General features: G+C 40.6%; 1 protein-coding gene and 1 long non-coding RNA gene across 3 annotated transcripts in view; one reads left to right on the top strand and one right to left on the bottom strand.

Annotated features, from left to right (window-relative positions):
• Nucleotides 1-24,900, top strand: part of LOC134758352 (uncharacterized) — a 79,299-nt gene that overhangs the window by 34,694 nt on the left and 19,705 nt on the right. The window lies entirely within an intron of this gene.
• On the bottom strand, nt 1,633-23,624 carry CYP2U1 (cytochrome P450 family 2 subfamily U member 1). Of its 2 annotated transcripts, none has more exons than XM_004040247.4 (5): nt 22,949-23,624; nt 9,486-10,121; nt 7,553-7,714; nt 5,585-5,752; nt 1,633-4,857 (listed from the first exon to the last, which is right to left on the bottom strand). In XM_004040247.4, the coding sequence occupies exons 1-5, from the start codon at nt 23,592-23,594 to the stop codon at nt 4,679-4,681; spliced, it is 1,791 nt and encodes a 596-aa protein (XP_004040295.2). In that variant the 5' UTR covers nt 23,595-23,624; the 3' UTR covers nt 1,633-4,678. The 2 variants fall into 2 exon arrangements, with proteins under 2 accessions (XP_004040295.2, XP_055241489.1); XM_055385514.2 differs by having other exon boundaries at nt 22,895-23,545.

Here is a 24,900-nt window from a genome sequence, read left to right as displayed (position 1 = left end):
CTCATGATCTGCCTGCCTCAGCCTCCCAAAGTGCTGGTATTACAGGTGTGAGCCACTGGGCCCAGCCATCTTTTAGCTTTTATATTAGGGTAAAAAGTAATTTATGTACTATTATAGTGTTACATTATTCTATATTTCCCTGTATATTTACTTTTACCAGTGAGATTTATGCTTTCATGTTGCTATTTAACATGTTTTCGTTTTAATTTGAAGAATTTCCTTAAGTATTTCTTATAAGACAGGTCTAGTGGTAACAAACAGATTCCCTCAGTTTCATTTGTCTTGGGATGACTTTATCCTTTATTTTTAAAGGCTATTTTTGCCCAATGCAATATTCTTGTTTGGCAGTTTTTTTCTTTTAGAATTTTGAATACATCATCCTACTCTATCCTTGGCTGCAGGGATTTTGCTGAGCAATCCACTGAGAGTCTTATGGATAATTAGCCTTTTCCCTTAACGAAAACTGATTATTTGACCCTCATACAAAGGGAAGAACTGATAAGAATATGAAATATCTTAGCCAGGCATGGTGGCACACACCTGTAGTCCTAGGTACTTAGGAGGCTGAGGTGGGAGGATCACTTGAGCCTGCAGTGAGCCGTGATCATGCCACTGCACCCTAGCCTGGGCAACAGAGTGAGACCCTGTCTCAAAAAAATAAATAAAATAATATAAAAGTATATCATTTCAATGATGATAATACAAAATTATTTACTAATGAACAAATACCCTACTTAAATGAATTTGGTTTCTAAAAACAATGCAGCAAAACCGAAGTAGATTTGAGGGTGCCACATTATTTGGTGTTCCCCTTGTTTCACTACTGTTATTTCACTAAAACTCATACTCTGGTGGCACAGCCACAGTCACTGAGGCAGCAGACAGAAAACAATGACAGGTTTGCCTGTATCATCACCTCTGTAGCCTAAAGGGTCAAATAATCACCTTCCATCAAACTCACTTAATTCTTCATTTGCCCAACATATTTACTGATGCCTGCTCTGCATAAGGCATCCACTGTTGGTAAGTTATCAGATACAGTCAGTCCCTGACATCCTCATGGAGTGGAGATGAGAGGATAGAAACAGAAGGTTTAAATAAACAAGGTAGTTGCAGTTAGTGATGAGGGCTCTGGAGGAAATTGGGTGATGAGATTAGGGAGTTCTCAGGAAAGGCCACTTTGGATGTCATGGTGGGTGACCTCTCTGAGGAGATGCTGTCTGAGCTGTGACTTCAGGAAGAAGAGTAGGCTGTGGAAAAAGCTGGCAGGGGGTCCCTCCACAGGCAAAATATGGTTCAAGTATGAAAAAGCTCTTTTTCCTGAGCTGGGAAGTGTGAGACCAGTACTCAATACTTGGCCACAGCAGGCTCATGTGGGCCCATCTCCTCTCAACTAACTCATGCTGGGATTCTACAGGGAATATAAGACACCTGGGTGGTGATGCAGTCCTCTAAGGAACTTCACTCCATGGGGAAAGTTTTAAAGAATTACCCTTGTTTCTAAGGACCATGCTTACATTCTATTGTGGACATCTGTCTTTGGAGGTCTATTTTCTTTTTACATTAACTTGACATCAGGTAAAACAAAATTTTGCATAGCAATTAAATCAAAACAAAAAACAGACATGACACTTTCTCAGTTAAAATAGTTTAATAAAAGCAACAAAACTGTGCTAAAGATGAGAATCAAGAATGAGATATTAGGTAGACTTATAAAACAAAGTATAGTTATTTTTTGATTTCAAATAAACCATGTGCAAAATTGTAAAATGCCAATATGTCTGAGAAAAGCATTAACAGTCCTTTTAGCAATTTATATATAAAGATGTTTTTAAAGTGCCACAGCTTAAGGCATTATAAAGTTTAATAAACATCTAATTTCAACATCTCTCCAAGAACAGACTTCTTCTCAATAAGCTACAAACTATTTGGTTAGGAATATTGAAAATGCATGTATAATTTAAGGAGTAATATACTTGTTAATGCTGAGTTATTAGTGCAATTCAAAAGCATATGAATTCCATATCAAGAACAAACTGTCCCGCCCAAGGTACAGTGTAATCCACACTGTATCATCTCATCTAAAAATCTATACAGCAGCTACCCCATCCACTCAGTTCCTCTGCAGTTAGGCTATTAGCTTTTCTTTTTCAAAAAGCAAAAATTCCTAAGACACCTAAAGATTAGCCTGTATTTCATTTATCTATACTGAAAGTGCTTAGTAATATTTCTAAAAAGGAAAAGAGCAGTATGGTAGATAAAGAATGTAGAGTCAAAAATCAATCAATTATTTAAAAATTTTTCTTCTTCCTATGATTATGTTTTGATTAAGCAGATATTATTTTCATTTTTTGAGCTTGCAAAAGTCTGCCTAGGAATGTGCTAAATCAAAGGAAAAATCTAGCCTCATGTTCACAATCACCCTGGAATGCCATTCCCAGACTGAGATCTAACTACACAGAGTATGGCTAACGGCAGAAGTCAGAGGTTAGGGAGATCTGGTGTCTCCATTTATCTGGAAAACAGAGCAAAGAAGGGTGATCAGTTACAGAAGGCCAGTCAAACAGAAGTGTTTTAAGTTCAGAATTTCATCTTTTGTTTAATTCTCAAAGTAACAGCCACTCTGGATCTTTTCTTGCCCTCTTCTCTATCAGTATGAACAGCAGTAGCTGCTTCTCTCCTTTAGGAAAGTCAGTGTGAGGTCCCTAGATATGGCCTAGTCTCCAGGTGGTGGGAGTTTACATTCTGTTACATATAAACAGCTAAGGCATCGTTCTAAGTTTGTTTAAAATGGTTGTTTTAAATGGTAAACACAAAAGTCCAGTGATTTTTTTAAAAACTGGCTTTAATGGACATTAACAAATAATATACACTGATTTATCACCTTTAAGCAACAAAAACATGACTTGTAATTATTCAAATAAGGTAGGATTTTTCTCTTAAGTACACTTCTTAAAAGTCATTCACAAGACGACTGGGCATCCACTAAGACCAAGGCACTGTGAGGGAGGCAAACAGCACAACATCCTCACCTCAAGGAGCTCAGCCTGGGATGAAGACAGACACACACAACTCCAGCATGAGGCCAAGGGGTAGCCTGTTATGGGATCAAGTGGTGGCAGAATCAAGAAGTGGTTCTGAAAGTGTTCTTTAGTCACAGAGACCAGTAGGTTTGAAACCCAGTGATGTTACTTTTTAACTTTGTGCCTTACCTACTATAAGCCTCAGCTTCATCCACTACAGTATGCCACCCTCTTAATAGAATTTATGTAAGAATTAGAGAAACATACAAGTAAAGGATTAAGTGTAGAGCCAGCATGAGGAAAGGTTCAGGAATGTGGTTGCTCATATGACTGCTATGCTTACTTCTGTACATGGAGCACTGTGGGAGAATAAAAGAAAGGGGTGGTCATTCCTTAGAGCATGTTCTCACTGGGGGAAATCCTGGCATCTTCAGCAGGACAATTCTTCACTGTATAGGACTACCTTGACATTTAGCATCCTGGTCCCATGGCAGCAGAAGGCCAGTAGCACCCCCATCATTATGATAACCAAGAATCATACCCACACATTTCCAAACTCCCTCTGAAGGGGTTACCACCCCTGCTGAAAACTGCTCTTCCAGAGGGACCATCTACATTTAGAAACAATTTAGTTCTCTTAATAAAAAGAGAGTGAATTCTTTGAGAGTATATTCAAGGATCAGATACATTGGGCCTGGTGGCAGGGACGCTAGGACAGGAATGTTCAGTATAGTTTGAAAGCAGAATCCTTTCCTGATGAGTCCCAGTATCAAAATCCCCATGCTCACCATTCAGGCCTTAAGTAAAAAGGTAGAGCTGCATCTTTGCAAATAACTCAGTAGAAAGGAATTCTGCCAAGAAGCTACTAAAGAAGTAGCAAGGCTCACTGTTCCTGTAGTTGTAGTAGAAGGTAGACATATAAATTTAGATAATAATCCTTCAAGGGATTTTTTAAAATTATAATTTCTTTTTTCCTCAATATACACGACAGAGTCCACTTCATCCCACATCTACAGAAAGTAAAAACTAAAATCATAAACAAAAAGATAGTGACAGAACAAGCCCAAAGAAGCTGGCATAGAATCTGTGCTGAGAAAAGTTCTCCCCCAGTATAACCTAAATCCACACCCATCTCTGACAAAGCATTCCAGGCTGAACACCACTTTCATGTTGTCATAGGTCTTTAAAAGCCAGCTGATAGATCTTCTTCTCCTGAAGTTCTTCTCCAGAACTTAACAGCATTTTAGAGATATCAGAAAAGATGTAAGGCATTTGACCATCATTAGTGCTGAGAGGTAGAGAGAAGCCAAGTTTTATTATTCTCATTTTACATATGGGATGTCTGAGGCACTAAGAAATGAGAAGATTGGCCCATCGGTGGAAGCCACTGCAAGTAAAATCCAGATATCCCATTTCATAGGTACTTTGGTTTCTATCCCCCAAATCACAGACCTGCATTACTAAAATGGCTGAAGTATCCTGCTGAGGAATCCTCCAAGATGAAACCTCCCAGTGTGCTCTACCCTCCTTCCGACCTCTGAGCCCATCTTGGATCCACTGAGTTGCTGGATTCACTGTCCTTTGCAGTAGGAAGAATCTGCTTAGAAGGATATGTATTTATATATCTTTTTACCATCTCTTCTTGGAGATGCTCTTCATCTCCTTGAAATAGTTATATTAAATGGATGTGGGGCTAAAGTTAGACCAAATCTTCCAGTCAGGAGGGGCTTCTTAGAATCCTCAGGTAAAGCAAATGCAAAACTCTGCATTAGGCTCACAAACATTAGGAATAATTCCATCTTTGCCAGTTGTTCTCCCATACACACCCGCTTCCCTAAAAATGAGATCAGAAAAAAATGAAGGATTATAATACCATCCCTTCTCCTATTTCAAAAAGTACAAATTTATATGAAATATCTAAATTGAGTATTCTAAATGCAGATGGAGTTTTTAAGTCAAATTGCCATATATACCACATAGCCTCCCACAGCATATGCTGATCAGAATTTTTACATATCAGATCCACATTTTAACTCTTACTCATAAAAACCTATCCTCATTCTAGACAGGAACTAGAGACAGATCCAGTGTGGCAGCTATCCTGTCTCTTCCGTGCCTACTTACCTCTTTCCTCCACTTTTGCCTGGAAGATTAAGGCAAAAAAATTCAGATAAGAATCCCTAGAGCCTCCCTTTTTCCACAGAAAGAATCCTATGTTCCTAATCTAGGAACCTAAAAGAGGAACTGTTGAGATTAGAGAACCCATCCTCTCACCCACCAGACCAGATCAGAAATTGCTCTTAAGTAGCTCCCTGGGACCCCCCAAAATTACCTGATCAGCTCTGAAAGTAAAATTTCTAGTCACATTGAGAGATTTAAAACCAACTGCTTTATTAAAATCTGAAATGAACATAGGGGAGATGCCTTGTCTAAATTATTGATCCCTTCTCTTATATTAGCTTGCCAAAAAAGAAACATTTTTAAAACAACATGAAATAATAAAATATTATTTTAGTTCTACTTCTTTTAAAAATTATGCAGTTTAAAAAAGTGTAACTGACCTATCCCAAAAGGAATAAAGGTTTCTTTTTTAATTAGTTGTCCTTGGTCATCCAGAAATCGATTAGGGTAGAAATCCTCCGGTTTCTCCCAAATGGCTGGGTCTCTATGTACTGACCATAGGTTGGGTAAGATCAATGTGCCTTTAGGAATGGTATACCCTTGGAGCACTAAAACAAAAGAAAACATATGGGTGTTATTCAGTATGCTTTTACTAGTAGTTCTCCCTGAACATCATTATCCGAAAAAAAAAAAAGTAGTTATATACCTAGAACTTTAATTGGCTGAGACCAAACTGTGAGGTACTTGAGGGCAGGGATAAGATCTTACCAACTGGCATCCCTCTCCCCGCACCATTCCAGGACCCACCTGAGACAGGGAGCAGGCAGTGCTCCAGTGAATGCTGAATTAATAAATAAAACCATAAAAACATTACAATGAAAACACTAAAACAGAAACAATAGGGCATTTCAAGTAAACGTTCCCTAAAAATTAAAATTCCCAATATGTATAAAACTTAGTTTACAGGGTCATTTATGTCCATATAACAATGTAATGAGGAGGTAAACTAAGATAAAGACATACACAGGGAAGCCAACCCTGGCTCTTACCAGCTGACAAGTCAATATGCGCTTTAAACAATGCCCAAAAGATACTATAAACAGTCTATCTAACTTGTACCAAAAAAAACCCGTTAAGTGATCCAATGTCATGTATAAGCAACGGCATGCTATAACTGTCTTAAAACTAGATCAAGCCCATTATACTATGGGCTGACTCCAGAGGTAAATTCCTTGTTAATAGGGATGTTTAAAGAGAGTCTGGACATGACCAAATAGACAGAGTTCACTGTAGGTGAGAGGCTGAAACAGGTGACTTTAGAAAAAGATGGGCTCTTCTAACTATGATTATTATTATTATTATTATTATTATTGAGACAGGCTGTCTCACTCTGTCACCCAGGCTGAAGTGCAGAAGTGCAGTGGTGCAATCTTGGCTCACCGCAACCTCTTCCTCCCGGGTTCAAGTGATTCTTCTCCTGCCTCAGCCTCCTGAGTAGATGGGACTACAGAAGTGTGCCACCATACATGGCTAATTTTTGTATTTTTAGTAGAGATGGGTTTTCGCTATGTTGGCTAGGCTGGTCTCGAACTCCTGGCCTCAAGTGATCCACCCTCCTGGGCCTCCCAAAGTGCTGGGATTACAGGTGTGAGCCACCGCACCCAGCCCTTTTTTTTTTTTTTTTGAGACAGAGGCTTGCTCTGTCACCCAGGCTAGAGTGCAGTGGTGCAATCTCAGCTCACTGCAACCTCCCAGGTCCAAGCGATTCTCCTGCCTCAGCCTCCTGAGTAGCTGGGACTACAGTTGTGCACCACCATGCCTGGCTAATTTCTGTATTTTTAGTAGGGATGGGGTTTCACCATCTTGTCCAGGCTGGTCTCGAACTCATGACCTCAAGTGATCCACCTGCCTCGTCCTCCCAAAATTCTGGGATTACAGGTGTGGGCCACCACACCCGGCCTTCTAATTATTTCATATTTATGCTTCAGCTGCAGAATTTTAAAAGTTGAAGTAAGATAATTTTCAGGCAAAATCCTTAATCCACATTTAGATGAGCTCTTCTGACCTCCATGAAAAGGAGGGAGAGGTGCCTTTGTCAATTCTGGAGCTTTTTCTGCCAACATAGCCAATTTAAATTTCGACATTATTTGTTTTGCCAGTATAATTGTGTATGCTCTGAAGGCTACAGAACTACTAGTAAAACTAAGCAGTAGTAGAACTGTAGTACAACCAGTGATGCACAGCGGAGGGCTGAACATTCCCTAGACATTTTATTACATATGACACAATGCTAAATCTTCAGAAGGATCAAGCTAGACAACAGTCACCACACCCCTCACCTCAACTACCCTGGATTAGAGGGCCCTGCTTCCGTCAAGGGCATTCAAAGAGGAAGACCCTGGACTTGCCTGTGTTCTCTGAGGTCATATGAGGAATGGCAAGCGGCACCACCACAGTTAGCCTCTGCACTTCCATGATGGTGGCTTCTGTGTAGGGCATCTGGGCCTTGTCTGTGAGGGAAGGAGCTCGGTTGGCGCCAATGACTCTTTCAATTTCTTCATGAACCTTTTCTATGTAAAAAGGGAAGAATAAACCAGAAGATAAGCATGGGAGAGAGTTGAACGTGCCCTCCTCTGCATACTTTCCATCACCACTAATACATAACTGGTCAGTTGGCAGTTCAGGCCTGACTCTGCCTCAGTGAAGTTGAAGCATTGGTCAGACATTTCAGGTAGAGACAGCTAGCCCCAGGGTGCCTGTGCCACTCTGTGACTTAGAAGTGGGATAGTGTAACAGATAGAGGGGCCAAAGAGAAAACACTCTGGATTCAGGAGCATCCTAAGTCATACTCTCGTTATGAACATGGGATTGACTCTCTAAGTAGACTGTGACAACATGTGATAGCCTAAGGTGGCCCCCAATATTCCCCATTCTTGTGGTTTATATCCTTGTGCAGTCCCCTCCTACTCTGTACCAAGTTGGTCTGTGTGACCAAGAGAGTAAGGGTGAAGTGAGGGCATGTCACTTCTGAGATCAGAGTGGCTCCTCATCTTTGCCACTCTCTCTCTCTCTCAGGTTGCTCACTTTTGGGGAAGGAAGCCACCAAGTGAAGTGGCCTTATGGAAGGGTCACAGTGGTAAGGAACTTGGCCAATAGTCATATGGATAGCCACCCTGGACCTGGATTCTTTGGTCTCATTCAAGTCTGCAGCCCCAGCCAACATCTTAACTCTAACTTCATGAGAAACCCTAAACTGGAAGTCATTCCTGGATTCCTGACCCTCAGAAACTGGGAGATAATGCCTGGTGGCGGTTTTTATAAAGCTAGCAAATTTGGGGGTAGTTTGCTACCCAGCAATAATTAACTAATACAGGTAGGTATAATCACATCTATAGTAGGCAGAATACGGGCCCATACAAGATGTACACACCCTAATCCCCTGAAGTCTGTAAACATAATACCTTACATGGCAAAAGGGACTAAACTGATGTAATTAACTTAAGGACACAGAGATGGGAAGATTATCCTTGGTCACCTGGGTGTGCCCAATCTAAGAACATGGGTTTTTAAGTCAGATAACCTTTCCCTGTTGAGTTCAGAGTCAGAGGAAGATGTGACTATGAACAAATGGTTACAGAGATGCAACACTGCTGCCTTCAAAGACAGAAGAAGGAAACCATGAGCTGTGGAAGCCAGAAACAGCATGAAAATTGATTCTTCTTTAGACCCTCCAGAAAGGAATGCAGCCCTGTCAACATCCTGATTTTCAGTCCAATGAGACATATATCAGACTTAGAATGTATAGAACTCTAAGAAACTTGTGTTGTTTTAAGCCACTCGGTTTGTGGTAATTTGTTATAACAGCAACAGAAACTAATAATACACCATCCTCCCTGTATTCTTCTACTCTGAACTGCCACGGACTTTCAGTATCTATTGGGACTAGGTGGTAGAACTAGCTGTGTGACCTTGTGAAAGTCACACAACTTCTCTGAGCCTCTGTTCTCCAATTTCAAAAAAACAAGACGTGTTCAGATCAGCATTATGATTCCCTTCAGCTCTAGAATGTTCTTCTCTAAAGGTCTTTCATGATCATAGATTTCACATAGAATCAGACGCGTAGAGATTTAAGCAGGGGTAAGCAAGTTATGACCTCAGTCCTACTGTCTAGAAACTTGGGTTTCACTGTTAACATCTTACCAACTCCCTATGAGTTGCAAGTATTTGTTTGCCAGCCTGAAGACATTGCTCAGTGTTAGAAGCTACCAGATCACTGAGGTTGCTAATCCTCATTTAAATTACCTGGTTTTGCCATGAACAAAGGAAACACCTATTAATTACCTTGTACATCGGGGTTCAGCGACATATACAGCAGGCACCAGAGCAAAGAGTTAGTTGTGGTATCAGTCCCAGCAATAAAGAGATCCCCAATGATATAAAATAAGTACTCTTCATCAAAACTGCTGTTACTATTATTTTTCCTCTCCTCTTCCATGTGGAGAAGGTACATGTCTATGAAGTCCTGAGGGTTCTCTCTATCCAGAGACTCTTGATGGTCTTTGATGATTTTTTTAAGGAAACTGGTTATATCCTTTTCAATTTGTCTTAATTCCTTAAATGGTCCAAAGGGAAGGTAATAAAGCCAAGGGCATATGTTGACCAGGAGGACTTGACTGTTCAGACAGATTTCTAGGCCTCGTGACATAAAACCAAGCATTTTCTTGAACTCACTATTAGTGTAATCAAAGCGCTGGCCAAAGCACAAGGAGCAAATGATGTTAGAGACGGCATTGCTGATGATGGAGAAAGGGCAGAAGGGGTCTTCTCCGTGCTTTTGCATTTCCGCTTTCACATATTTGAACTCCTCAATAATCTTGGGCTCCAAGCTAAGTTTTCCCAACCCAAAATGACGAAGAGTTGAATGAGAGAACTTCCTTTGTTGTCTCCAGACGGGACCATAATGTGCAAACACAACCCCTGCAAAGGGACACCAAGAAAGGAAGATGAGAAACAGTATTCCTGATAACACTAAACAGACCTACCATGGAGTGCATCCTGTATTTTTCAAGTCATTTATGGAAAATTTCTCATATATATATATATGTATATATAAAGACCACTAGTCAAGAAGAATGATAGGCAAAATTTAGTTATCAAGATAGTATGTGTTTCTAATAATAACAAAAATCATATCTAAGGAGAATTTGCTCTAAAACTTATTATAGATAGTAACTCCTGGTGAAATGAAAAGCAATGAGTTTCATTTTCAAAGTTATTGTGCATTTCAAAGTATTATATTTCATAAGAATGAATCCAGGCTTAGAAAATTTCTCAGGTGGCCAGGTACAGTGGCTCATGCCTATAATCCCAGAGCTTTGGGAAGCTGAGGTGGGAGGACTGATTGAAGCCAGGAGTTCCAGACCAGCTTGGGCAACAGAACAAGACCCCATCTCTATTAAAAAAAAAAAAATTAGCCGGGTGTGGTGGCATGCATCTGTAAGCCCCAGGTACTCAAGAGGCTAAGGTCGGAGAATCACTTGAGCCCAGGAGTTGGATGCTGCAGTCCACTATGATCATGCCACTGCACTCCAGCCTGGGTGACAGAGCAAGACCCTGCCTCTAAAAAAAGAAGAAAAAGACAGAAAAATAATTCAGGCTATATATCCCCATGTTCTAAACACCTATATTCTAAACATTCTGAACTGAAGGATAATTATAGCAACAGATTGACATGAGGGCACAGACCATATCTCACTGTGCTCACCATTAAAATCCAGCTTCTGGCATAGTGCTTGGTACATAGGAGAGATTGTTAAATATTAGCTGACTAAATGAATAGCCCAACTAGATTAGAACTACTGGACATCAAAATTTGGAATCTGGTAACTGGCAGGTAATCTAAAATGTCTGTTGTCGGCAGCAGCCCTGACTTTAAAACATATGAACTTGTTAAGGTCATCCACAACTACATCCTATTTGATTTTCACTTATACATCCCACCATCAAACCCCACAAAATTGCTCCCAGATGTTGTATCAAATTGTTCTCAAATATTCCTTGTTTACTGTCACCTATTTCATCCTATTTTCCATGGTGTACTCTATCATTTTGGCTAGCTTCCTTCCTTCCCACATTACTTCTGAATTCTTACTATTTGCCAGGCATGGGGTGCAGTAGATACAGCTGCAAATGAAATAAAGACCCTGCTCCGTGGTTAAATTTTCTCATATTCTTCAATGTCCCTTGAAAATGTCTTTCAATGTAAACATCCATGCAGTCAAACGTATCAGACAATTTATCAGTTCCACTTTCCTCATTGGAATCTTCCAAATGTCTGCTCAAATCTGCAGTGGTTGCTCTGCAGGCCTTTGGTTCAGGTGCTATGACTTCTGTTAGTTATCATTTGGGAATTTTCTTCTGTGTCAGAACCCATTTCCTGAATTATATTTCTTCCTCTTTGTTTTACTCCCCCATTTTGCTGAAGCACATCCTCTAGTAGCTTCTGAGAAAGGACGCATGGGAGGCGAATTTCTAAAGATTATGTGTGATATTTATTTTACCATTGGACTTCCTCAGAATTTTAAAGACATTGCTAAGACTGGACTGACTGATAAGTCATAAGATATGTACATATTCAGTATGACTAGACATTGCAGATTACTCTCTGAATTGGAGAGTACTCTGAAAGTGTGTTCACAGAAGTGTTTAAATGTTCTCATTTGTTCAGAATAGTTGCCATCACTTGATACTTGTCAATGTTTTAGTTTTGTCAATCAGAAGGCTGAAACGTATCTCATCGATTTTTATTTGCATTTCTCTGATTGTTACCAGTGGGTCAGAGCAGCTTTTTATATGGTTATTGGCCAGATTTCCTATTCTGTAATTTGCATTTATCTACTGTGCAATTTTCTTTTTCTTATATATTTGAAATGCATAGCAGATCTTTTATCATCTGATTTTTTAAGTTTCTAAATGGTATTATTTGATAAGCAGAAGTTTTAAATATAGTTGGATTTATCAATCCTTTGATTTGTGCTGCATATTTTAGAAATCTCCTCCTACCATGGGTTCATAAACACATTCTCTATTTTCTTGTAAAAATTTTAAATTTTGTTTTCACATTTAAGTTTCTATAATCTACCTGGAATTTATATTTGTGTTAGGTATTCCTACCTATTGTGAGGTAGGAATCCAAACATTTTTTCCCTATGTAGACAACCTATTGTTCAAGCATGATTTGTCAAAGGGTCCCCACTCTACCTCACCCTTCACCACCAATCTGTAGTGCTGTCTCTGATACACATTTCCTATATAGGGGTGGGCCAGTTTACAGGCTTTCTAGTTGGTTATATTGGTCTGTGTGTTTATCACTGTGCTCAGAGCACATTGTCTTAATTACTGTTACTTTATAATAAGATAAACAGTCTTTATAGTAATTTTTATATCTAATAGGGAAGTCCCCTCTTCCCTACAAAACCTCGTTCTTTTTAAAAACTGTTTCAAAAACTTCAAAATCAGTTTCTCAGACTTATTTAGGATTTTGGTTGGAACTGCATTTAATTTCTTTTTCCTTTATTTTATTTTTTTTAAACACAGAGGTCTGGGGGATCCACGGAGCATAGGAGGCATTTGCTGAGGTGCAGACAGTGGGTAGAGGAGCCTAATAGGTGGTGACTGGCAGCTAAGTTGTCTCCTGGGAGGGCTTGGGTTCACCCCCAGGCCCCATCCCCAGTCTGAGACTGTTTGTCTCTGGATGTGGCCACCAAGACCCCAGGAGAGGCAGAATTTCTGCTGGCAGAACTTGGCTTGGACGCTCACTTTGTAGCGTCTATGTCTCCATTCTCACGCAGATACACTTCATTTCTAGGTTAATTTGAAAACTGCCTTCTTTATGATTATTGAACTTGTAATCTAAGAATGAATCTAAACTTGCTTGTTTTTAAATTTCTTTAAAAAATTGCTGGATTTTGTTTTGTAATGTAAGTTTTTTAAAAATAGTATATTCATGAATGACAATGGCTTATAAGTTTCCTTTCTCATGCTGTATTTGTCTTGAATATACTGGCCTCCTAAAACAAGCCAGGGTGTAGTCTTTGTCTCTGAAAGAATTTGTCTAGAATTGGAACATGTTCCTCTTTTCCTTTAGGTTTATTCTCTTTTTATTATAATACATAATGTTGGCCATCTGACTCATTAATTTTCAGACCTCTATCTTAATAAATAATTTAAAGCTCTACATTTGCCTCTGTCTGGGTACTACTCTAGGTGCAGTTCACAAGTCTTGTTTCCATGTATTTTCATTATTTGGTTTTAAGTAAAAAAAAAAAAAAAAGTTTCTATTTTGAGTCTTCTTTGCTACCTTACCTGGTTTATCTTATGCTGATATTTGACATTTGACATTTGCTTGCTTTTTTACCCTAGTATGTGGCCAATGAAATTTCTAAATAAAGTTGAGAAGAATGTTTGTCCAAGTAATTTTGAGGAATATGTCCTCTCTATATGTCCAATAGAGAAAGCTTGATAATGGTCAAAGCCAAATTTTCTGTATCCTTAACAAATTTTTAACTGCTTGATCTCTCAACCAAATACTTATATTAAGCTATTTTGCTATAATGGTGGATTTATCAGTTTCTCTTTACAGTTCTGTAAGTTTTTGCTAAAGGTAGATAAATATCAATGTAGCTATACAGATTTATATTTATATATATATGCTGTTAAATACAGATATATATTAGATGACATTGTTAGGTACATTCAAGCTTAGAATTCTATCTTCCTGTTTTTTAAATTTTTAAAAAGTGGATCCATTTATCATGAATGCCCTCCTTTTTCTTAACAATAAAGTATCACTTAGAGTACCTTTTGTCAAAAAAGGACCACTTTTCTTTTTAAAGTATTTTCTTAGTATTGTAAAACCTTTTCATTTTGAACTTTTCTGTACCCTTATGTTGGGGGAATGTCTCTTTTTTGGGGAAGATAGATTATGTCTCTTAAAACAACATATAATTGGATATTAAAAAAATCCATTCTGGCAAGCTGTCCTTTAGCCAGTAAGTTTAGTCCTCTTACATTTATTCTAATTACTAATATCTAACATACTATTTTGAGATTTGTTTATCTGCTTTATTCATTCTTTTCCCCCTTCCTTCTCATCTTCCTTTAGGTTGAGACAAACAGGGTGAATGTTCACTCTTACATTTTTAACACGCTTACTTACAGTCTAGTTGAGTGGTTGGCAAACTACAGCCCAAAGGCCAAATCCAGCCTGCTGCCTTTGTACAGCCAGAGAGCCAAGACTAGCTTTTACATTTATAAATGGTTGAAAAAAACCAAAATATTATTTTGTGATACGTGAAAAGCATATGAAATTTAAATCTTTCCTTTAGTGTAAAATCAAGGGACAAAAAGATCTATTTATAGATCTATTTACAGATCATGAAATTCGAATTTCATGATCTATAAATAAAGTTTAACTGGAACACAGCGGTTCATGATGTAAAAAAACTAATTTGTTTACATACGTTCTATGGCTGTTTTTGCATTAAAATAGCAAAATCTGCCGGGCATGGTGGCTCATGCCTGTAATCCTAGCAGGTTGGGAGGCCAAGGTGGGAGGATTGCTTGAACCCAGGAGTTTCAGACCACCTTGGCAACACAGTGAGACCCTGTCTTTAAAAAATAATAAAAAAAAATTTAATTAGCTGGGTGTGGTGGCTCAAGCCTGTAGTTCCAGCTACTCGGGAGGCTGAGGTGAAAGGATCACTTGAGCCTGGGAGGTCAAGGCTGCAGTAAGCTGATATCACGCCAATGGACTCCAGCCTGGGTGACACAGTGAGACTCTGTCTAAAAAAAAAAAAAGGAAAAAAAGAAGAAATGGCAGCGTCAAGTATATAGTTGCCACTTAGAGTAGGGGTGGGAAAACATTTTCTATGCCGAGGTCCAGGCCAAGATAGACAAACGTCCTTGTTTTCTTTTGTCGGTGGCCAGGGTTGTTGAGTGTTCTCTGTCAAACTTTCACCCAGTTGAAGCACTTCAAGAGTTCTGTCTTTGTCTAGAAGCAACTTTTCATTTTGCCAGGCCATATCTCTTCCCCATCCCCGATCCCCCAGCCAAGGCTCTCCAGAGCATCTACGTACTATTTTCTGCAGGGGTGGGGGCAGTGATAAGGACCTGATCTTATTTTATGTGCATTTCAAACTATCCTTGTTCTCAGTCTACTGGCTCATTTCTGTCTCCTATGATCACTGGTACCTCCAATTTCTAACCCGTTTTGAGATTCTGCATGGTAAACTAGGGGAGTAGTTCTCATTCTGTCCTCTCATACTCCACTGGCATTCCCCTCTGTAGATGCTTAAGTGTAGTCATCCTCCACTCTATTAAGTCATTTGCCAATCATATAGCCACTTTGTCTTCAGATGTTGTGGTGCAGAAATGTAGATGTGTCATTTCATTTCAATGTGAATAGAGTGTGTTCTTCTGTTCAACATTCCTCTGGTATGGTATGTGATTGTTGAGACAAAGAAGGAATGGAAATGTCTTAACCACTCCTGAAACCAGAAATCTCCTTTTGTGTAATAAAGGCCCATAAACTATTTCCTAGGCTACCAAAGTTTAATCATTCCTCCTGTCTTTAACTATGACCAAGTCTTCTGCTGCAGAGTATTCAGAGGCCAAGTGTTGGTGGGCCTCCTCTTCTCTTGGATAGATATGGTCTTCCACACCAGCTTCAGGATTTGATACCAATCCCACCTACCCTCTCTCCCTATTTTTATTTGTTTTTTTGAGATGGAGCCGCACTCTGTCACCCAGGCTGGAGTGCAGTGGCGCGATCTCGGCTCACTGCAACCTCCGCCTCCTGGGTTCAAGCAATTGTCCTGCCTCAGCCTCGAGTAGCTGGGACTACAGGCGCATGCCACCACACCCGGCTAATTTTTGTATTTTTAGTAGAGATGGGGCTTCACCATGTTGGCCAGGCTGGTCTTGAACTCCTGACCTCAGGTGATCCACCTGCCTTGGCCTCCCAAAGTGCTGGGTTAACAGGCATGAGCCACCGTGCCTGGCCCTCTCCTTATTTAATATATCATATATAGCATCTCTGCTTTGTCCTATTTATCAAAAAACATTATTTTTCCTTTGTTAGGTCCTCGATCTTATCATCTAACCATTTTTAAACTACATATTTGTATTTTAGAAATATTTGGTCTAGCAAAATGGCTCCGAAGCAAAAATCAGGACTCTTTTGCTTCAGAATAACAAAAATATACCCTCAAGCTAGTTCAAAGAGGCCAGTTAGGATATGGAATGAACAAACAGGAAGGAAAGGGTATTGCCACCTCAGGGAATACTGTCACAGAACTCTTTCTCCCTGTACCTATTTTTCCCTCCTCTCTCTCTGACTTCATTCTTTCCAACTGCAAACCAGCTTTTCAATGAAAAATGAGCTATCCTGAGATGCCTATTTTCCCAGTTTCACCATCAAAAGGAAAAGCCCTCTATTTTCTAGATTCAACCTGAGAAATTCTGGGGAAGGATTCAAATGCTTCAGTAAGGTGTCATGCGGTGATACCAACTTGAGATAACTTAAATTTATTTTGTGGCTTGAGGTTTCTAACTATGCCATGCTATTCTTATCCCAAAACTATGTGAGGATTGATGTATAGTTGTGAATTGTTGAGTTCTGTGCCTGGCCTACAGATTAACCAGTTACAAAAAGGTTAGAAATTCTGATCAGTCTACTTTTGGTCAGTATGTCCCTCAACTTACTTATCACTGTGGCCAAGAAGGTGAGTTTATGTAAAGATATGGCATCTCCCGTTCAACCACAGTTAAGGGTAAAAGGGACTGAGGTCAGAAAAAAAGAATTCCTCAGAAGAAGCAGGTATTCTTGTCCAAGGAACAGGTGCTAGACAGTGGAAACATAAAAATCCAACTCAAACCAAATAAAGTATAGACTAAATTGACATTGATACATTCTCACAAACAGATATTATACAGCTCCTAAGAACTTTACAGGAGGATATTTAATAATATGAAAATATGCTCATAATACTTTAAGTGATAAAAAGCAATTTTTAAAATTATGAAAATTATTCCATTTTAAGGAGGCAAATATATTTCTAAAAATACATGTACATGGGCCAGGCACGGTGGCTCACATCTGTAATCCCAGCAATTTGGGAGGCTGAGGTGGGCGGATCATGAGGTTAGGAGATCGAGACCATCCTGACTAACACAGTGAAACCCCCTCTCTAATAAAAATACAAAAAATTAGCCAGGTGTGGTGCAGGCGCCTATAATCCCAGCTACTCAGGAGTCTGAGGCAGGAGAATGGCGTGAACCTGGGAGGCGGAGCTTGCAGTGAGCTGAGATTTTGCAACTGCACTCCAGCCTGGGCTACAGAGCAAGACTCCATCTCAAAAAAAAAAAAAAAAAAATACATGTACATGTAGAAAAAAGACTGGAAGGTGATACATGAAAATGTCAATACGATCCCAGTCTTTACCTACTGAACAGAGGATGTTGTACACTGATTACATTTACCCTTTCCTTCCATAGGATCATAGAAGTGTTCCTATTAGGGAGAATTCAGGCCGTCTCAATGTGAGTGCATAACTATTTCAAAATCATTTCAAATACCTATTTTATTACATACTCAGTTAACTTGTTTCCCTATTCATTTTCAAATTCCCCAGATGAACTTTCATTTTCTGTTTATCTTCATTTCCTAATTTCATTTTGCACCTTGTTCCCCTTTGAGGTATATATCAGACTGATCTATTCTATACTTCTAAAATTCTTCAAAATTTCTTTTTGCCTTCTATTTTTATGGCTTTACAACTTGCTTTGACTCTTGCTCCAAGTCTCCAGTGATATTATCCGAGCCATATCAGGTTTTAAGAGTCAAATCAGTGTTTCTTTTTCTACTTTCATGACTAGTGTCCTACAAGCACTTGTGGTAGCATAGTTTGTAAGAGCAAAAAAATGCAAAATTTACCTAATTTTTATCAACAGTGAAATAGAGAATATGATACCATTTTATTCATTCTATTTAGTGGAATACTGCATAATACGGTTATTTTAAATAACAAAAGCTAGTTAGAGAAAGATACTTTAAGTATCCAACATATGCAAGTTTTAGAAGAACATACCAAGTAAAGCTATGTGTTATTTATAAATCTGAAGCAAATCTGAGCTGCAGATAATCAAGTTTATACTGTTCTTTAAGCTTTATATTTGAATATTTTAAAATAAAAATGTGATGTATACAAACTTTTTAGAAGAAACAGATCACACGTCTTACCCTGTTTTGTGTTGCTATAACAGAATACCACAGGCTGGGTAATTTATAAAGAACAGAGATTTATTTCTTACAGTTCTGAAGGCTGGGAAGTCCAAGAGGATAGCACTGGCATCTGGCAAGGGCCTTCATGCTGCATCATCCCATGGTGGAAGGCAGAAGGGTAAGAGAGGATGAAAGAGAGAGAGAGAGAAAGGGGGCCAAACTCATCCTTCTTATCAGAAACCCACTCCCACAATAACTAACCCACTCTGGTGATAACAGCACTAATCCATTGATGAAGGCAGAGCCCTCATGACCTAGTCATCTTTTAAGTTCCCATCTCTCGACACTGTTGCATTAGGGATTAAGTTTCTAATACATAAACATTTGGGGACACCTTCAAACCATATCAGCACACTTAAGAGTGAAACGCTCCTTTGGTAGCCTTAGCTCTGATTTTGTAATTTTCTTTTCTTTTTGTGCTTAGGAAAAGAATCAATCAGAATGATGGACACAGCATCTTTATGGCCTATCTAGTTTACTGTAGTTTTTATGGGCTTAAGAAGAAGACCACCTTGTCTAATCATGAAATTTTGAAAAATTTAAACATAACAAATAAAATTCCTACATTCTGGAACTTTTCAGCAAATGTATTAAGTCAACTATTTCTAGCCTCTTTTTGCATTATGAAACATACCCTTCTCTGCTATTCTCACCAACTTCGGCAGCAAAGTTCTTTCAAAAAATAATAAATATTCAATAATGTTATTGGCCTCTAATTCCTAACATAATTTCTTTTCTCTTATGGCCTACACATCTTGTTTCTGGACAGTATCACATTTACTCCTTTGCTACTGGGCACAGTAGCCAAAGATGGTTTGAGCTGTCCTCAAGTCTTGCTGAGCTGAGCATCTTGACTGTAGTCACAGTGGCCTCTCTTCTGCAGGCTGATAATGCTGTCCATTTCTTGATCTGGGAAGTCCACTCACAACTCATCTGCTCCTTCATCCTTTGATGATCATCTTGAAATAAATTCACATCCTCCCTTTTTATTCTTCACTCTTGAAAAAGTTCTATTAAAAAAATCCTCTGCTAGCCACACTTTCTTATTCAGATGATCTGTTCTTTATTCCAAGTTAACTCCACAAGCATTTACTTCATGCCATATGGTTCTTGCCTTGCATTATCTTGTCAACACCTTCTCTAGCCACTGAAATTTCTCTCATTAATTCTTTTACAGCGCATTAACCCAACACATACCAGAGGAGCATTGCCTAAGAAAATCCTGTCTCTTGGGGGAATAAATACTTTAGTTGAGATACTACTGAAGCACCAAATTGCCTCCGGGCTCCCAGCCCTTTTCTAAATAGAGATTTAATAGTAAGCAGTCGTCCAACTAATGCTTAGAAATGACCTTGTTATAGATTCTCAACCAAACAATAGCCACCAAGAAGCACTCTGATAAACTGTTTTGTTAAGAATTGGAAACTATACTGTTGAGATCTCAAAGAAGAAAACCTAATTCCTACCTTAAGAAATCCAGAGGAAGAGACAGACACACAAAACAAATTACAATAAAATGTGATACATACATCAATAGATGCTTGTATGCACGAATTCATTCATCTTTTGGTTCTCTATTCTGTGCCAAGAAGTAGGGATACAGTGGTTAACAAAAGAACAAAATCTCTGCCCTAAAGAAACTCACATTCCATTGAGAGGTGGGAGTGGTCATAGGCTAAATACTTGCCAGTGTTTACTGAGAAAAATATGAATGAGATAAAATAAGAGGTGGTACTGGGCATTGACCAAAATAGCACTGAAAGGTAACAATTGGCCTGAGAGGCCTGAGGGATGACAAGCAATCAGTCAAGTAAGAAGTTATTCCAGGCCCAAAGAAGACAAACATCGTACCTTGAGGCAGGCCCAGGCATGGCAGAAATCAGCTTAGTGTGTCTAGGGTAGGAAGGTCAGGTTGAAATGTACAAGTGAAGGGAGAGCTGAAAAAGAGAAAGGCAGCAGCCAGATCCTTCAGGCCATAGTAGGTCAAGTAAGGAGTGCAGAGGCAATTGGTTTCAGCCAGAGAGCTACAAGATTTGATTCATGGTTTATGTAAGAGATACTTTTGGCTGCTCTGTGGATGAAAATCTGGAGCGGAAGCAAGCAGGTCGGTTAAGAGGCTTCTAAAGTATCAGCTTAGAAATGATGGTAGCTTTAGAAAAAAAAGATAAATAAATGATAGTAGCTTGGATGAGGATGCTGGCAGTAGAGATGGAGAAAAGTAGATGGATGTAGCACACATATCTGCTGTAGGAGTCAGTAAGACTTATGGATTGATTAGAAGGGACTGGGAAGGTCTTAAAATGAAACAATGGTATCATAGAAGTTCATCTCCTTCTGCAGGGTAGGGAAGCATCTCAGGGTACACATTCTCAAAGAGGTAACATTTAAGCCCAATCTTAAAAACAAGTGTGAAAAAAAAAAAAGAAGTGTTGGTGAGGACGTGGAGAAATTGGGACCCCTGTGGGAATGTAAACTGGTGCACTCACTGGAAAATGGTATGATGGTTCTTCAAAAAATTAAACCTAGAATTACCACATGATCAAGTAACTCCTAGGGACTCAGATATTTGCACCCTTCTATTTATAGCAGCATTATTCACAATAGCCCAAAGGTGGAGGCACAAGTGTCTATCAATGGATGAATGGGTAAACAAAATGTGGTATATACAGTCGACCCTCCACATTTATGGGTTCCACATCTGTTGGTTCCACCAACCGCAGATCAAAAAAACACATCTGTACTGAACGTGTAGACTTTTTTCTTGTCATTCCTTAAACAATACTGTATAACAACTATTTACAAAGCATTTACATTGTAGTAGGTATTATAAATAATCTAGAGATGATTTAAAGTATCCAAGAGGATATGCATAGGCTATATGCAAATACTACACCATTTTATATCAGGGACTTGAGCATCCTAGGGTTTTGTTATTCGCAGGAGGTCCTGGAAGGAATCCCCTACAGATAAGGAGGGATGATTGTACATATGATGGAATATTAGTCTTCAAAAGAAGATTTTCACATATGCCACAACATGGATGAACACTAAGACATTATCTAAGGATTTTAAATGAGTAGGGATAAGGATCATAATACTTTAAATGCCCCACTGAAAAACAAATGTCACAGTTCACACCTCATCCATTACATGCCTTCGTAATACTGCTTCTACCTAAAATTCTCTTCTGAGCTCATGGCTGCCTGGAGAAAACCTACCTGCTTTTCTTTTCTTTTTTAAAAATTGTGGTGAAATACATATAAAATTTACCATCTTAACCATTTTTAAGTGCACACCTTAATGGCATTAGGTACTGTCACACTGTTGTGCAACCATTGCTACCATCCATCCATAGAACTTTTTTCACCTTGCAAAACTGAGACTTTCTGTCCCTATGAATTTCACTACGCTAGGAGGCACCTCATATAAGTGGATCATACAATATTTGTCTTTTCCGTTTAAAATCCTGATGCAAAACTCTGGCTTTATCAGATTCTGAAAAGCCTAGATCTTTCTTTGCCATGTTATAGGGGCAGGAAATAGCATTCATTTAATAGATACTTGAGCTCCTACTATGTTTCAGACAGCAATGACTCTGTCCTCCTAGATGTTAGAACAGTGGTGAAGACTGACATCCAGGCCCAAGGTCATAAAGTTATGTAGCGTCAGTTTTGAAAAGTGTAGTGAAGGAAAAGTGCTTGGGCAAGGGACCTGGTTCTAACAAGGGAGCCTACCCTACTTGCAGAGGCTGTGAGAAAAGGCTTCCCCGAGGAAAAGGCATTTAACACCTGACTGATGCGTAGGAGTGACTCAGAAAAGAAGTCAGAGACCTAAGCCAGCCAGTAAGACAAAGGGGGACGGTAGAGACAGGTTAGATTGGACATTTTATTGCAGCAGATAACACGTTTTCCAACCCGCAAAAATGTCCAATTTAGACTCCCATACGCAGGAATCAGAGGCTATGAACCAAAGCCGGAGATTTGGTAATAGGCTTCTTCTGTGTTTTCTGGACTTTTTATCTTATTGGAAATTATCTTCTTAAATTCTTACATTCGAAACCCACAAGGTAAAAAGAATATCCTTCCCTCTTTCTAACATGGGGGCCAAAGTTTCTCTCCGAGGTCACAGCTGGTGGAAGGGAAGGCTACTTTTGGAAAGATGGAACCTGGCTTGCCACCTTGTCCTTCCGCCATCCCTATTACTCTCCCTCAATCTCCGGATGACTTTTCTACTTATGATCTTGGAGTATGAGCAAGTCACGCGTCCGTCACTACTTGATGGGATCTTAAAGGCATCAGAAAGGAGAAGCGCCGCCACCACCATCACCTGTTAGTTCAGGATGCAGGTGTGAGGCAGCCTGGGGGCGCGGGCGGCCGGAAGGGGCACAGGAACTGCAGTCCCCACGCACCTGGAGACTCATCCGCGGCATCCGCGTACCCACAGCCCACGACCTCCCGCTCACCCTTCTCCTTGGTCACGATAGAGATGAGCGGCACCCGCGGGCGGTCGCTGAAGACCTCGGCCTGCTGCACCAGCGCCTCGCGCACGCTGTGGAAGTCGCTAAGGACCACCACCAGGTAGTGGCCGATAAAGAAGCTGAAGATGCTGCCGTACACTCGGGCTAGGTGAGCCAGGAGCACCTGCGGGCCTATGACCGAGGGATCAATCCCTGCGGCCCTGGTCCTGCTGCTCAGCCAGCTCCGCCGCCGGAGGAAGGGAGGCAGCAGCACGTGACCGAAGTTGCCCACCAGAGGCCAGGGCGTGGGCCCGGGCGGGATGCCCCGCGCCCGGCGCCTCCGCAGCCAGCTCCAGCCCAGCAGCGCTACGAGGCCGCACAGCAGCAGCGCGCCCCAGCTGGGGTCCAGCCGCAGCAGCCCCAGAGGCGCACGCAGGAGGCGCGCGAGCCAGGGCGGGTCCTCGGCCGGCGGCTGCGACGGCCCCGGAGACGACATGGTCCGGGCGCCGGCGGCCTCGGGTTCCCCTTGCTGCCCGGAGGAGACGCGCACGCAGCTGCCTGCCCCGCGGCGCCTGTGTCCTGCTCTGCGCTGGAAGGTCGGGGGCGGGCAGAGGGTGTAGGAGCGCCCCCGGATTGGCTGCGCTGCGCGCATTCTCCCCGCCGCCGCCACTCAGCGACGCCTGGGCGGAACCTGGAGACGCTCCGGCTGCCTGGCGGAGGGGGTTGGCGGGCTAGCGGGCGGGGGACCTGAAGTTTGCCCCGAAGTCCGGTTACGCCCCTTTGCAGGGTCGGGCTTGGCGGTGACTGTCCCTGAAACTGGGATGCTGGCAACACAACCTTTCGCTCTGATTGGCTGTTGGTTTCCCTTGTGCCATTCGTTTGTCATTATCACTCGTTTGTCAGTTGACAAACACAAACGCATGGTTATGAAGTGCATAAGCCGTGTTAGGATCTGTACTGAGTGCGGAAAATTGTTGAACAGGCCCGTGAGATGGCTCGGCCTTAGCACCTGTGCCCTGAGCTGGGAGAATGGGGTCAACGCCCTATTCCTGCATGCTTCGGTGTAGTAGTGAAAAGACGGGGTTCCTTATCTAAACTGGGATTCGCAGCACCCTTTCCTCCACGCAGAGATAGCAGGATGCTGGGAAGCCGTGGAATGCAGAATCTGTGGGTGTCGGCTTGGCAGCCAAGTCTGCGGAAGGGATGATGGCGGGAGTGGGGGGAGCGAGGGGCGGGCAGCGAGGCACGAGGAGTCACGTTCTGAGAGCTTGCCCTGGGCTAGAAAACTTAGGCGGAGAGCGAAAGCTGTGTCCATTCCTGCGTGTGGCCTGGGTGCATTAGAAAATGTACTTAAATCCAGAAATAGCGAAACCAGAATTTGCTTGGTGGATTTAAGTAGCTAGAAATATGAAAAGAAGATAACCGGTTGAGGGAGGGGTGGCAATATTATTATTGGTGTTAGACAACACTTGAAAGGCTGAGGTTGAAATATTAGATATCAATTGTATAATACTTTAAAAACAAAGTCTTACTTTATTTTATCTTTTCAGATAATGGTTTTCCTGATAAGGGCTTCCCTTTCTGTCTTGTTTAGGCCAAATCCTGTAGTTTCTGTTCAAGTTGGATTGAGCATAGAATTGTCTGTACTGGGCCATTTTCTAGCCTTTTCATTTTTCTCCATACATTAAAAGTTTGAACACCACGCTGTACCTATAAAAATGTGATCAAAGAAAGCATAGTGAGTCCTCAAATAAATACATGATCCATTTTATTTTTCTATAAACAAGTGATGCCAGTAGGATATGTTAAATTTCAAGTCCACTCTGTTCTCATATTCTTTTTGACATGCTTTTCATGTTATTTTAAGCTTATGCACCCCAAACAAAAAAAAAAACCTCCACACCTCTCATCTTCTATAATTAACCACTACTTGTGAGATTACTTTTCTCATTTTTTTG

Source organism: Gorilla gorilla, chromosome 3 (genome assembly GCF_029281585.2).
Source record: "Gorilla gorilla gorilla isolate KB3781 chromosome 3, NHGRI_mGorGor1-v2.1_pri, whole genome shotgun sequence".
Lineage (NCBI taxonomy): Eukaryota > Metazoa > Chordata > Mammalia > Primates > Hominidae > Gorilla > Gorilla gorilla.
Note: the sequence above shows the minus strand (reverse complement) of the source record. Positions and strands in the feature narration are given on the sequence as shown.